The sequence below is a fragment of the Eretmochelys imbricata genome, chromosome 12 (assembly GCF_965152235.1).
Source record: "Eretmochelys imbricata isolate rEreImb1 chromosome 12, rEreImb1.hap1, whole genome shotgun sequence".
Taxonomy (NCBI): domain Eukaryota; kingdom Metazoa; phylum Chordata; order Testudines; family Cheloniidae; genus Eretmochelys; species Eretmochelys imbricata.
In genome coordinates, this window is record NC_135583.1 from 35597966 (window position 1) to 35611359 (window position 13394).

General features: G+C 38.7%; 1 protein-coding gene across 4 annotated transcripts in view; it reads left to right on the forward strand.

Moving 5' to 3' along the window:
• Positions 1 to 13394, forward strand: part of USP10 (ubiquitin specific peptidase 10) — a 74406-nt gene that overhangs the window by 58293 nt on the left and 2719 nt on the right. For all 4 annotated transcript variants that reach the window (XM_077830714.1, XM_077830716.1, XM_077830715.1 and 1 more), the window contains 4 exons: positions 741 to 921; positions 7098 to 7263; positions 10538 to 10682; positions 12117 to 12182. In XM_077830714.1, coding sequence (XP_077686840.1) covers positions 741 to 921; positions 7098 to 7263; positions 10538 to 10682; positions 12117 to 12182 — 558 coding nt within the window. The remainder of the gene's footprint in view (positions 1 to 740; positions 922 to 7097; positions 7264 to 10537; positions 10683 to 12116; positions 12183 to 13394) is intronic.

Genomic DNA, 13394 nt, shown 5'->3' on the forward strand with positions numbered 1-13394 from the left:
TTAAAAATAAAACATTACTACTACAGTAGTACAGTCTTGTCATTATGAATTTTTTTTTTTTAAGGTTTGATATCCAATCTATTTAACTGGGTAAATTCTCTGTGATGTAGCACTATCATTTCATATTCTCTAGCTACATTAAGTACATAACTTTCTTTGTTTGGCACCCATACAAATATTTGCTAGACTTTGTGTGCACTGTAAAATATCCAGGTAACAACGGTGTCTTGGAGAAGCCAAGGTTTTAATTTTCCAGAACATCCCGTAACTTTCTAAAGTACAGCCGCAAAGGTTAATTATCTAAAGCTACATTGAACTTATGTGTTTTTTCATGTGTGGTTTGTATGCAGTTATGTAGATAAACTACATTCTGTTAATCACTTAAGTATTCCCAGTTGCAAAATGCTCAAGGAATGGTGCAGAATATTGTCTGAAAGTTGACTTTTCACAAGTTTTTTTTAAGTAAAATATGAAAGCCGCCTAATCTTCTGATTATTATTCCTATAAAGAGGATAAGAAACTTGAAACGACATCATATAAATTCTGAATCAAAACTTTTGATAGTGTGTTTTTAAAGCTATACCTCTCATTGCAACTCCAGACATGTCCTATAGGGACCTATTACGAATCAGTAAAGATAATTCTGTTGTTTACCAGCTCTCTCCCCCTTTTAAGGAAAAGTTGGGGATTATTTTATTTGTATAAATCAATATCCACACACTTTTCTTCTTCTCCTTAAGAAATCTTTGTTTCCAATGGTCCTGAGATGCAATCTATAAACGAAGAGGAGGATCAGGATGAACAAGGAGAAGGTAGTGAGGATGAATGGGAACAAGTAGGGCCCCGCAACAAATCATCAGTTACTCGACAGGCTGACTTTGTTCAGACTCCTATTACCGATATTTTTGGTGGTCACATAAGGTATGGTACCTTTTATTAGTCTATTTTTAATACAGTAAATTATACTTGTTTTGCAGCTGTGTGGAGGCATGGTCTGCATTGCCTTCCCCTATAAATTTTTCCATTGCTTTGCAACTGAGAAGATACACAGCCACCGGAGACTGCACAATTATTCCATGACCAGTTTTCTGTGGTTAAAAAGGAAATGTGTCTAGTCCACAAAGGCTAGGGGAGCATAACATCCTAATCATGAAACAGTCTTCCAGAAGAGAGGGTTCAAAAGATTTCACGTCGTTGTGTAGGTTAGTTCCCAAAAATCAGTTCGTGATCCGTGTCACATAATAGGTGCATCTTGTGACATGTTTTACAGAGCAAAGGTTGGCTTGAAGAACAGATACCTACAACAATTGTTTATGAATAAGAAGTTGAAAAAATACATATACTTTGCATATATATAGTTGCTTTCATGCAAGGATCTGAAGGACTTTACAGTAATTAAATAGTTCAGGTTTAGAGATGTCTTGTGACGTGCTAGCCCTTTTTATATGTGGATTAACTGAGACATAGTGAGTGTTTTGTGTAATTCTCAAAGCCAGTGAGTAGAGAAAAATGGGAATAGAACTCAAAAGACGTGACTGTCAGCTAAATTCTGTCTAAGCTTTGCAGGTGTGCAGCAGCTTATTAAGTGCCGCGCAGACGCTCTAGGGTGACAGGGGAGATGCCTCTCTCCCAGCTCTGGACCTGCCGTGGCCAGGGGGAGAGGTGCTCCTCCCCCAGCCCAGCCCCAGACCTGCCACAGCCAGAGGAGAGGTGCCCCAGCCCAACCCCAGACCTTCCGTGGCTGGGGGGAGAGGTGCCTTTGCCGTGGCCCCAACTCAACCCTGGCCTGGTCTTACTGTGGCCAGGGGAGAGACACCTATCCCGCGGCCCCAGCCCTGCCGCAGCAGGGAGAAGCGCCTCTCCCTCCTAGCCCAGGTGCTGCCGGGGGGGGGGGGGGGGGCGGAAAGAGCTGTGGGAGTCCTCTTTCCCTGCCGTAACCTGGGGCAGCCTGCACCCAAAACCCGCAGCCTTGCTCCAGAGCCCACACCCCCAGCTGGAGTCCTCACACACCCCCAACCCTCGGCCTCAGCCCTGAACCCCTCCCACACACTGAGCCCCACCCCCACCACATGAATTTTGTTATGTGCACCAATATGGAGGTGATGTGTGTCACCTCACCTCCATATTGGTGCACATAACAAAATTCATTCCACGCATCCTTGGGAAAAATTAGAGGGAACACTGACTGTCAGTTCTTTAGACAACACTGCTTCCCAGAAGCAAGAAAGACTAAGGTTATTTCTGCGCTACGGTTTATGTCAGCATAACTTATGTCACTGTGAATAAACGACCCTCCAGAGTGACGTAAATCACACCAACGTAAGCGCCGGTGTGGGTAGAGCTTGTCTGTGGGAGAGCTGCTCCGGCTGCTCATGGGGGCTGAGTAACGAAGCCAGCAGGAGAGCTTTCTCCCGTCGGCTTCGTCTCTGCACTAGCAGTGCTACCGCGGCATGGCCGTAAGCTCTCCAATGGAGCCCTAGCCTTACGCTAGGTTTTTATGAAAAAAAAAAAAAAAAGTCACACCCAAAGAAATCTTTTTTGAATTCAATTATTAATTCCTGCAACAGCTTGCAGTGATGTGGGGCAAAGGCCCAGATATGAGTACAGGAAGACAAAAAGGGGATGTGAAAAAAATCGTTTAAAAGCATTATTTAAAAATAAATGGTTTAGAATATAAAGGCAGAGTAAATACTTAAAGGAAACATATTCCAAAACAACTAATGTTAGAGTATGAAGAATTATGTTTAAAATGGAGGGCGGACATTTAATTGCTAGTTTTGCACTCCTTGTGTTGCCAGGTATGCAGTCTAGAAATATGAATAATGCTGGTTGGTTCCTTCCATATGCAAAACACTGAAATTATTCTTCAGAGATTTGAGTCAGACAGCTGGCAAATAAAAAGACGTTTTCCGTAGAATTGGCAGACAGATGTCTGTACTTACTGGAAAATTTCCCTGTTGATGGCATGTGCACATATCCTTTGTCAAATACCCTTATGTATATATATTGGAAGTGTGTATTTGTCATGGCCAGGGCAGTTTAGACCTTGGTATGATTGTTTCATAAATTAGTTAAAATGAAATTAAGGATATTGGGGGGAACACTATGTCCCCTGTTGAAATCCACAGAAAATACAAAATTTGAGGGATTACTTAAAAAGAGAATAAATTTGCACTGAGCAGCAGAACCACAACGTCCATTTCCACATCTGTTGTCTACTTTCACCCCACCCATCTCATTCTGCCTACAAACTAGGTCACACAGTAGACCGCAGAAACAGTATCCGATCTTGAGATGTTGGAAAGCTTCCTCTGCTAAGGCTGAGGGTGGCAATAGGGAGGATTTAAAGGCAAAATTGCCGGTAGTCCACCAAGTAAAAGCATCAGAAATAGAAAAATCAAATGGAAAAGACCGCTAAGAAAACATGGTTGAATTGGCACCATTCTGCTTAGATAGATTTTAGCCTGCCGTCTACATTTGTTTAATTGATTTGTTGCATTCCTACTTAGGCATCATTTCTATAAATAATTTTTCTGTGAAGAAAAAAGTAGATGGCTATAAACACTTAAACATAAATCTGTAGGTCCACATTTTCGTCAGGCTTCTGATTTTGTGCATTGACAGAGTGCTTTTACATTTATAACTTGTTCAAATTTCAATTTTTCATGCAAATTTGGCGTACATGTAAGTCAGAGGCCTGGCAAAAATGTTGCTCACAAGATGCACTGACGTTTCTCTCAGATACTTTGTGATGAAGAAATCAGGTGTGTGCTTATGCATGGGAAGAGCTTTGCTTTGAAGAAATTTAAAAGCTGTTTTTTATACACTAGCTGCACCCGCTTAGTATCAGTAAACACTGTTAACGCTACTACAGTAGCAAGGAAATTATGAACAACACACATTTTCAAAAGAAATTTTATGAGAAATGTCTATATCATACTATTGTTCAACTCCTTCCAATAACTTATGGTTGAAAAATCCTGTATTTTGTTTAAAATGCTGCATTTTTCCTTTGTGACTAACTTTTGCTGTAGTTTCTGCAAAAGAAAATGCTCTGTATATTAAATGTTATGCAAACCTAAACTCCAGCAATATTGTTGCTATCAAATGCAGTACTTTTATGTACTTTTGCAAAAATGCTATACTTGTATTTCTAATTCTGTTTTTTAAAAAAACATTTATCATTGGAAATTAAATTTTGGAATATTAGCTTTATTTTTAGATTAATCTCATCTTCTGTTTGTTGGTTTTAACTGGTTGGCGTTTGTGTACTGTACTTTGTTTGCAATATTTTGCAGTAAATTATTACATTAAATAATCAGGTTAGCGGGGGAACAGGAAGGTGTCTCAAAACAGCACAACTCTCAACAGTGGAGAATCTGTTTTTTTGAAAACATCAACCTTCACATGTGTTGAAGGTTTTGTCCTTAAATATAAGCCACGAAGGCAATGGTCACCTGAAATAAAGATGCCACTGTCTTTGGTAGAGTCCTTTCACTCTGAGGACTATACGTAGCCATATAAAGATGGATTGACCTTCTGTGGTGCTTCGGGCCTGTGCCTGAATCAGTGGAGCTGTTTTTAATACAAGCTTGCAGTGCAAGCATTAAACTTCTATGCTAATATTTAACAGATAATTCTGAGAGTTCAACAGTGTGAGTTGAATTGTAGTTTATTTTAAGACTTGCTATATCAAAGTTTTCTGAAGGACTGTAACATGCCAAACAATAACTTATTTAGCTGTAAAGACATTACTGATTGTGCTTTTAAGTACCATCTTCAAAACAAAGGGTGATTAGATATATTTGCAACCAAGATTCAAGACAGCTGAAAATCAGTTAAAAAATCTCCTTTTGTTACAGTGTCTTTGGCAAACAATTAAACTACTATCAAACCATATATTCCAGTTTTCATATGAAGGCTGAAATGGATTTAAATTTCCAAATATAAATAGGAAGCTAGTTCTGTTACTTTAACACATAAAGATTAAAAGACTCCAGTTTTTATTCAAGACAAACCAATAAGTGAACAAAGCCTGGCTGCAAAATCTGACTGTGGGAAAAAACAAATCGTAAAGCAATTCTGGAATATATTGTTAGAAACCATGTAAAGATTTTAAATTTTAAAATATTATGATTAGAGAACCTGAACTCAGTTAATTTTCACAGCAACATTACAAAATGACTAGATAACCGTTAGTACTTGTCAATTCTAAATATCTGTTCTAAAACATGTAATGTTTCAAAAATCCAGCATCATGATTGAGAAATTAAAATGTTAATGTCACCATTTTGAGTTTCTGCATGAGCACCATATGCTTCTCTGCAGCAACAGTTAATTTCCAAGCACCTTTCCCAGAACTGTCCATGTTCCACAGAAGCGAACAAAACTGAGCTATTTTGGCTCTTTTGTAGTTGTCATCATAGCGAAGATATGACATTTGCCAAGTGGAGAAGATAATGTAATTTTATTTTCAAGCTTCTATTAGACAGCTTGGGAAACAGTGTTGGAAAAACCTATATGACAGACTTGATTTTGTATTGTAGGTACTTATATCTTCAATGTAAATTTCACTTTCTGCGTAACTGTTCCCCAATGTGTGAGGTTTTTGATAAATCAAGCTGTTACTCTCTTACACTGTGGATAGAAGTAGGTGAATATACTACAAAATTTGTAAAGAAAAATGACTAATTATTTTGAAGACCCCAAACTAACAGAAGATTAGTAGATTTAAACATAATTAATTGTAAAACACAATACTTCAAAATCAGTTTCTTTTTTGCTTAGTTGTCAAAGATTCCCCCCCCCCAATCACATTGGATGATTTAGGGGGGAGGGATAGCTCAGTGGTTTGAGCATTAGCCTGCTAAACCCAGGGTTGAGTTCAATCTTTGAGGGGGCCATTTAGAGATCTGGGGCAAAAATTGGGGATTGGTCTTGCTTAGAGCAGAGGGTTGGACTAGATGACCTCCTGAGGTTCCTTCCAACTCTGATATTTTATGATTCTATGATTCCACAGTACCCCGGCTTTTGTTGGCATCACAGTAACCCCAACTGAAGTTCTTTAAAAGAAAAATGAAAACAGAGTGATCATATGCTCCTCCAAGTGTATGATGTCTTGCCAAATAAGCCGTGCATAAATACACGCATTTAAATATACTAACCAATTATACACTTTAACAAATATTAAACAAAATAATTGTACTTGAAATTGCATTAAAGTGAAATCAGGTTACTGAAATTGATGCTTAACCTTGATATTCGTATTGATTTTGGTAGCCCAATGTGCAGCAAAGCAAGGGATGGACTAAGGTCTAAGGTAAAGAACATGTGGGTGGATTCATAGCTGCATTTCAGTGTCCTCTTTCTAGTAGCAGGTGGATTGATTTTAAAAAGGAAAACTTAATATGATTTAAATAACAATTAAAAAAATTTAAATTTGAAAAATCTTTTTTATTTTTTCCCAAAAATCAATTTTTAGACACCCTGACTAGTAGCTTTTCCACTGTTAAATTTTGAAGGATGACAATACAGTAGAACCTCAGAGTTATGGACATCTTGGAAATGGAGGTTGTCCGTAACTCTGAGTAAAGCACAGTTTGGGCTACGGGCCTAGCACCGGACGCTCCAGGCCAGGCTTCAGCAGCAGCTGAATGCCCTACTCAGTGCTGGCATGAGTTTGCAAGCTTGTTCCCCTCCCTGCTGGGTGGGTGGGTGGAGGTGTGTGTGTGTGTGTGTGTGTGTGTGTGTGTAAACAGCATGTCCCCCTCCTGGTGGAGGGTGGGGGTGAAAGTGGCGCAGATCCCAGCACTGCTTCTGCCCTGCTGGCTCTGGCTGTCTTGGGCTGGCAGCCCCAGCATTTTGCTGTAAGTGTCAGGTGGGGGTGGGGACAGGCAGCCCAGATGTGCTTACCTTTAAGATGCAATGTAGGTACCCTACAATATTTGCCTTTTTTTTTTTGGTCTCTGCTGCTACCTGATTAGTTACTTCCGGTTTCACATGGTGTCCGGTTGACCAGTCAGTACATAACTCTGGTGTTCGTATCTCTGAGGTTCTACTGTAAATCTAATATTCAACTTTGTCTCCTATTTCTGTAGATCTGTGGTTTACCAGCAGAGTTCTAAGGAGTCTGCCACTCTGCAGCCATTTTTCACTCTACAACTGGATATCCAGTCTGACAAGATACGCACAGTCCAGGATGCATTGGAAAGCTTGGTGGCAAGAGAGTCTGTCCAGGGTTACACCACAAAAACCAAACAGGAGGTGTGTTCTGGTCTTGTCTGCTGGACCTTTTTATAGTCAAACATTGAATTTTAAGCGCTTTTCATACAGCTGTTGGTTTTTCACTAGTTGCTTGAACATTAAACCTCACGTTAAGAGGTGCTAACATTGCAAGGTATACTACAAGTGTACTACGTATTTAACATGTACAGTCAAGGTCACTCAAACAAGATGACACACTAATTCTGATAAATGAAAAATTATTGACAGTAAATCAGTGTATTTGCAGAACTGGTGTAATAGTTGGTTTGGGATTTTGTGGGTGGGGACAGAGAGGCATATAAATTAAATTCACTGTTTGAGAAGTGGTAGTATGTACTGTCATAAGGAAAATAAGTTTTCCCTAATTTTAAAGCACAGAAACTCAGGTGACGTGGGCGTTGCCAGACACTCCTAATAAGACCGATGTGCTTCAAAATGTTGGTGGGTTCAGAGTATTTCCTGGCTTTTGAAGTAGATATTTATAACGGTCTCATGACTCAGAACACTGACCTCTGTTGCTTTCTGTTCTTGGGTTAGAAGGAACAGCGTGGTGACCATCCGTAAGAGAAGTTCTCAAACTTCTTTTTGTACTATGGGCCTCATTTAACTACGATAGCATAATATCCATATGAAAACTACAACAATTGTTTTCATGCTAAAACTATTTTGGGAAAGCACCGTTTACACAGCCAGCTCTCTGTGCATTGCAGTTTGGCAATTTCTGGTCTTGAATGATGGGATATATTATATTTTGCTTTGAGTTTCCTCACACTATTCTCATCTTTTTCTCTAGCTGGCTGATCTTATGGTCTATTTACTGTGTGTCAGTAAAGAATTAAAATCTACGTAGTCGCATCTGTGCCTGGTCAGCAGAAGGGGCTCAGATTAAAATCTCATGTATAGTGTGTTCTTAATTACCTTAAACAGACAAGAAAGCAAAGGGGGCCTTTGCACATACGGTCATTCTTCACAGAAGGCATTGTTTCCATATATCTTACCTACCTCACTGTTTATCTAAACATTCAGAATATAATTGTGACTGGAGAATGGATGGAAAACTATTTTCCTTGAAAAGTTATAGGTAGACAGACATCTTTTTTCAGGATTATGTATCCAGTCCTCTAATAGGAGTGGAAGTGTGAAAATATTTTAGGGATTTCTTCTCATGTGGAAGGAACATTTGCAATGCAAGCTCATCATAATTTATCACAAGGATTTTGTTTTACTAGTCACTTCTTTTTGGTTTTTGCTGCAGATGGTTTTAACCTCTTTAAGGACAACCCAGTGTTCAGTTACGGGTTTTGGAAGAAATGGGTGTTCAGTTTAGGAGCTAGTGATTTGGTCTGGTTTAGTGTTTGAGTGGAAATAAAAGCATCCAAAAACGCCTTTTAGATCTTTTTCAAAGGATATTCAGGAAAAAATAGCAGTTTTTGTATTACATGTTGTGAAAATATTGAACTTTAATAATTCTTAGTGCATACCTAGTGGTTTATAGTGTGTGTTAATTCTCAAAACATCATTGTGGAGAAGGCAGGTAGGTATTTCATCTACACATTTGAGATGGGAAAAAACCAAGATATTTAAATAACACCAGAAAGAGTGTCAATGTTAGAGTTAGTGCTCAAGAGTTCTTGGATCCATGTCCTATATTTATAACGTTTTGCGGGTTGCGTGCCCCCTCCCTCCCTCTCCCCCCCCCCCAATCTTAAAGTATTATTAGCTAAGTAAAGCTTTAGTCCTCATTCTGTAGCAGGTGGGGGTGCTAAAGTAATTGTCAGGTTGAAAGATTCTACAATGGTGTTGCTTTTCTTTTTTATGTTTAGTTTTAAATTTTTATGCAATATTCTGTGTTGAAATATGATCTTTAACTTTAATGTGAGAGCATCATTAACTGCCTCAGATTCTCAAGATTTTAAGCTACACTTTTTGTGGTTTCTCAGGTTTAGGAGTGATAACCAGGCACCGTAAATATAGCTTGCCCTTCTGATTCCCTATTTTCACTCCCGCTTAAGAATCACGAAAGTTTTTTTCCCTTTAAAGTTAAAATGTTGGTGTTTAACCTCAGCCTAAGGCTTTCTTTAAAAAAAAGAAGAAACAACCATTTTTGAGGTATGAAAAAGATGTGTCCATTAATAAAACAAAATTAAAGACAAAAAGTGAAGACTGAAATATTACTCTAAGCCCTTTGTGTTTAGGGCAGTGGTTCTCAACCCGCGGCCTGCTTGCGGCCCAATCAGCACAGAGCTGCAGCCATTTTACATCCTCAGGACCATACAGATAATATTGGATGTGGCCCACATAACACCTTGTGGGCCACATATGTATAAATAGGTTGAGAACCACTGGTTTAGGGTGTTGCAGAGCTTCTAGGTATTTACGTTATCCTAGTATAGTAATACTTAAACATGTAGTCATGATGAAAGTCAAAGTCTGCCATCTGTAAATTCTAGCTGTTCATAACTTGTTTGTCAGTGCTGGGTACTTTGAAGTAAGAGTCTTGTAGCATAAAGGAGGCACCAGAAAAACGTTCAGTGGCTTTTCTGTTCCTATATTATGTTATAGTCATCAGTCCTGACCTCCTTTGACTAGATCAGTGACTCCGGTTTCATCCATCAGTCATGATCCTTATGTGCTTATCTACATACAGTGCTGTGACATAATATGCAACTGGTCTGTGTGTGATATGTACTTACATTGGTACCAGTATTTCCAGCACTTCATAGAATCATAGAATATCAGGGTTGGAAGGGACCTCAGGAGGTCATCTAGTCCAACCCCCTGCTCAAAGCAGGACCCATCCCCTACTAAATCACACTGTGTTAAGTAATCCTGCAAGAAGAACAAAACTAATCCATGGAAAAATGTATTTCTGAATCGTAATGTTGCACTCCATCATTTCCATCAGCTTTTTTTTCTGTTTCATAAATATATAGTTAGTCCCTAGATTAAAGAACCCCCATTGAAAGAACCACACATGGACATTATATTAAATTGTAATACTTTTTTGCTTGAAGGTAACACTTCAGTGGGAAAATCCAATGCGCTTTAGAGGCTTAAAGTACACAAACAACGGGATATTTGTCATAAAACTAACACAATACAGACATAAAAATAACACAGTACTTTCAAGTGGCATACTTAGGTAAAATTTGTGTTCTACACACATTAGTCATGCTCCCTTGCTTTTTGTTTTCAAAAGGGTTGTTAACTTCAAGATATACTGGTCCTAAAATTAAGATCTAATTTTAAAGCATTTTTGTGTTCTCTGTATTAGGTGGAGATCAGTCGAAGGGTGACCCTAGAAGAGCTCCCTCCCGTTCTTGTGTTACACCTCAAAAGATTTGTATATGAGAAAACTGGTGGATGCCAGAAGCTTATCAAGAATATTGAGTATCCCGTTGACCTGGAAATTAGTAAAGGTGAAGCTCTGAAATAAAACTTTTTTTGTTTTGAGGAAAAGAGAATGTTCTACGATTTCCAAAGTATAATAGTGAATTTTTGCAAGCTCAGTGTAGGAGAGACTTGATTTTTTTCTGTTGGGTTGTATACATGCGAAAACTCTTCTAATCTAAATGAAATCTTTATTATCTTGTGTGCCTTATTTTGTGTCTGTGCTAGCTGTGGATTAGGGGAATCCAGTCCAGTGATGCTCCAAGCTGATGTGCTCAGGCTTTATTTTACAACACTTGCTGCCTGTACTGTCTTAATTTAGATCTCAGTCCTTCAAAGAACTCCACATAGGCAAACCCTGGAACATTTATCAGGCTCCATTGACTTCAGTGAGGGCTCATGCAGTTCCAGCGTCCAGCTGAGTGGAACTTGTAGAATTGGGGCCTAAGACTGTAAGCTGTTCAGGGCTGAGGGATGACTGTGTACCATGTGTTCGTACAGTGCCCTCCCTCAACTGATTAGAGTACCCTGGACAAGGTATAAATAATGAATAAAAATTCTTCAGCTTGGAATCCATCCAAAGAGGTGGTAAAAGCACCATAATAAAAACCATTGATCGGGCTGGAGAGGAGAAATGAGAAACTTTTTTTAAGACCAAACTAAAAACATCAAAGCAATCAAATAGGTAGGTCAGATTTCAAGTGTTAATGCATTATAAAGTTTCTTCAATTTTTAAATTTTAAGATCTATTCCTTTTTATAAAGTGTGTGTGTTATATGTAAACACTAGAATAATATATGTACCTTGCTGCATCGAATCTTTTTATTCTGACATTGACTGTTCAGTCAACCATTAGTTCAGATTGACCAATATTTTTATGCTGTCTGCAATATGTTCCAAGCTACCTGGAAATTGCAAGGCTAATTATGTAGGGATACATTATAAATGATGTGTTTACTTTGCCAGATAGTATAGTTTGATCTTGGGGTTTGTTTGTTTTTAAGACATACTGGGGAGGTTGAAATCTGTAAAGCACGTGTTACAGGTTGCTTTGGTCAAGCAAGACAGGCAACTGCTATATTCTTTACAATCTCTGCAGTTTACAGGCTGGCCCTCTCATCCTCTCACAAGAGGCATGGCAGGGGAGATAACTATGTCTTGGCCCTTTTCCCCCTCTCCTCTGTATCCCTGGGGTAGCTTTGAATGCTACTCTTGCTTGAAATCCCATATGCAAAGGCTGGTGCTCTGGCCATAAGAAACTAGAAGTTGACCCCCTTGTCTCCCACCACAGAAAAGACTTCAGTGTCTACAGTGTCAGCGTGCTGAGGTTTCAGCCATTTCTTTGATGTAGGAACCTTCAGATGAAAAACTATTTGATTCTTACTTGGAAATAAATGTTCACCCGACATCAGTTAACACAAAAGTGTTTATCTTGTTAAAAGTGTTGGTTTTTGCTTTTTCAGAGCTACTATCTCCGGGTGTGAAAAGCAAGATTTTTAAAGGCCAAAGAACCTACCGGCTCTTTGCAGGTATTTAGCCGTTTATGTCACTCTATCCCAAAATATTGCATTACTTACAGGAATTCTGGTTGTGGAAATGTTGTAGTTACTGGTGACTAGGATTATAAAATGTTTACTTTAAATTAAAGTGATGTAACTTGCAGGGGTAGTAAGTTCTAGTGTAAAGTGACGCATAAGTACTGAATATTCCGATTATGTGATTCCTGTCACATTGTTTCAGCTTCTGCCTAAGTAACATAGGATCACAGTTCTGTACCAGATCCATCCTGCACAGGGTATATAGATACTTGCTTTTCAATGAAAGAATGCAGACTGCAAAGCCTCTATTAAGATGCATATAGGTCTGCTCTGTCTCAAGTGGTGTACATCAATATTCATTTTTTCTCAATGAGGTTAAATATTAAGTATCTACTCTTCCGTGAGTATTATTCATTTATGATGACACTTAACACAAATTGTAGAGCATAACTGTTATTGATGATGAATTGGTGTTAGTGACATGCGACTCGAATGGTAAATACATCTTGTGTAGCCAGAAGAACATCTACAACTTTAATTTCGCTATATTTGACACATACCACTGATTTGTAGGGTAACTTTTCAGATGTCTTTTAAAATTGCCAGTTTGATATTGATTCATTGCATCGTTCTAAACACTTTCAAGATGAGTTCTTCTTGCAGTGTATGAATAGCATATTGTATGACTAGGGAGGTGCCACTGAGTTGACTGTTACATAGTGACATTTTTATGGTAGGAATATATTGAAGTAGCAAATGAAAGACTGTTATTGGTATTAAAGAATGGAAACTGGTGTAAATATTCAGAAGCATTTTATTAATAAACAAAACATTAATTTCCACAGTTTTTAAAAACTATACATAGATTAGTAAGATTTGCACCTGCTTATTTGGATTAGCATCAGAAGAAAAAGCTCAGGGGGCTGGAGCTTTTCACTTCTGGGTCACCAGTTTAGTTCCAGCCCTGGTGGGCTTGTGTGATGAGGTAGTTTGGATCCAGTTCTGTTTAGGTGGTATAACAGGTTACAGAAGGTACCATCAAGACTGGCAATCTCAGCGGAGGGCAGCAGTTACTTTAGTGGAACAATTCTCACCTCTGGGATGAGCTTCCCAAGACAGGGTTGGAGAGCTTGGATAAAACAGTATGAGGAAATTTGCATTGCTACTGCCTCATCTTTTGTGACTGTTCTGTAGACACACACA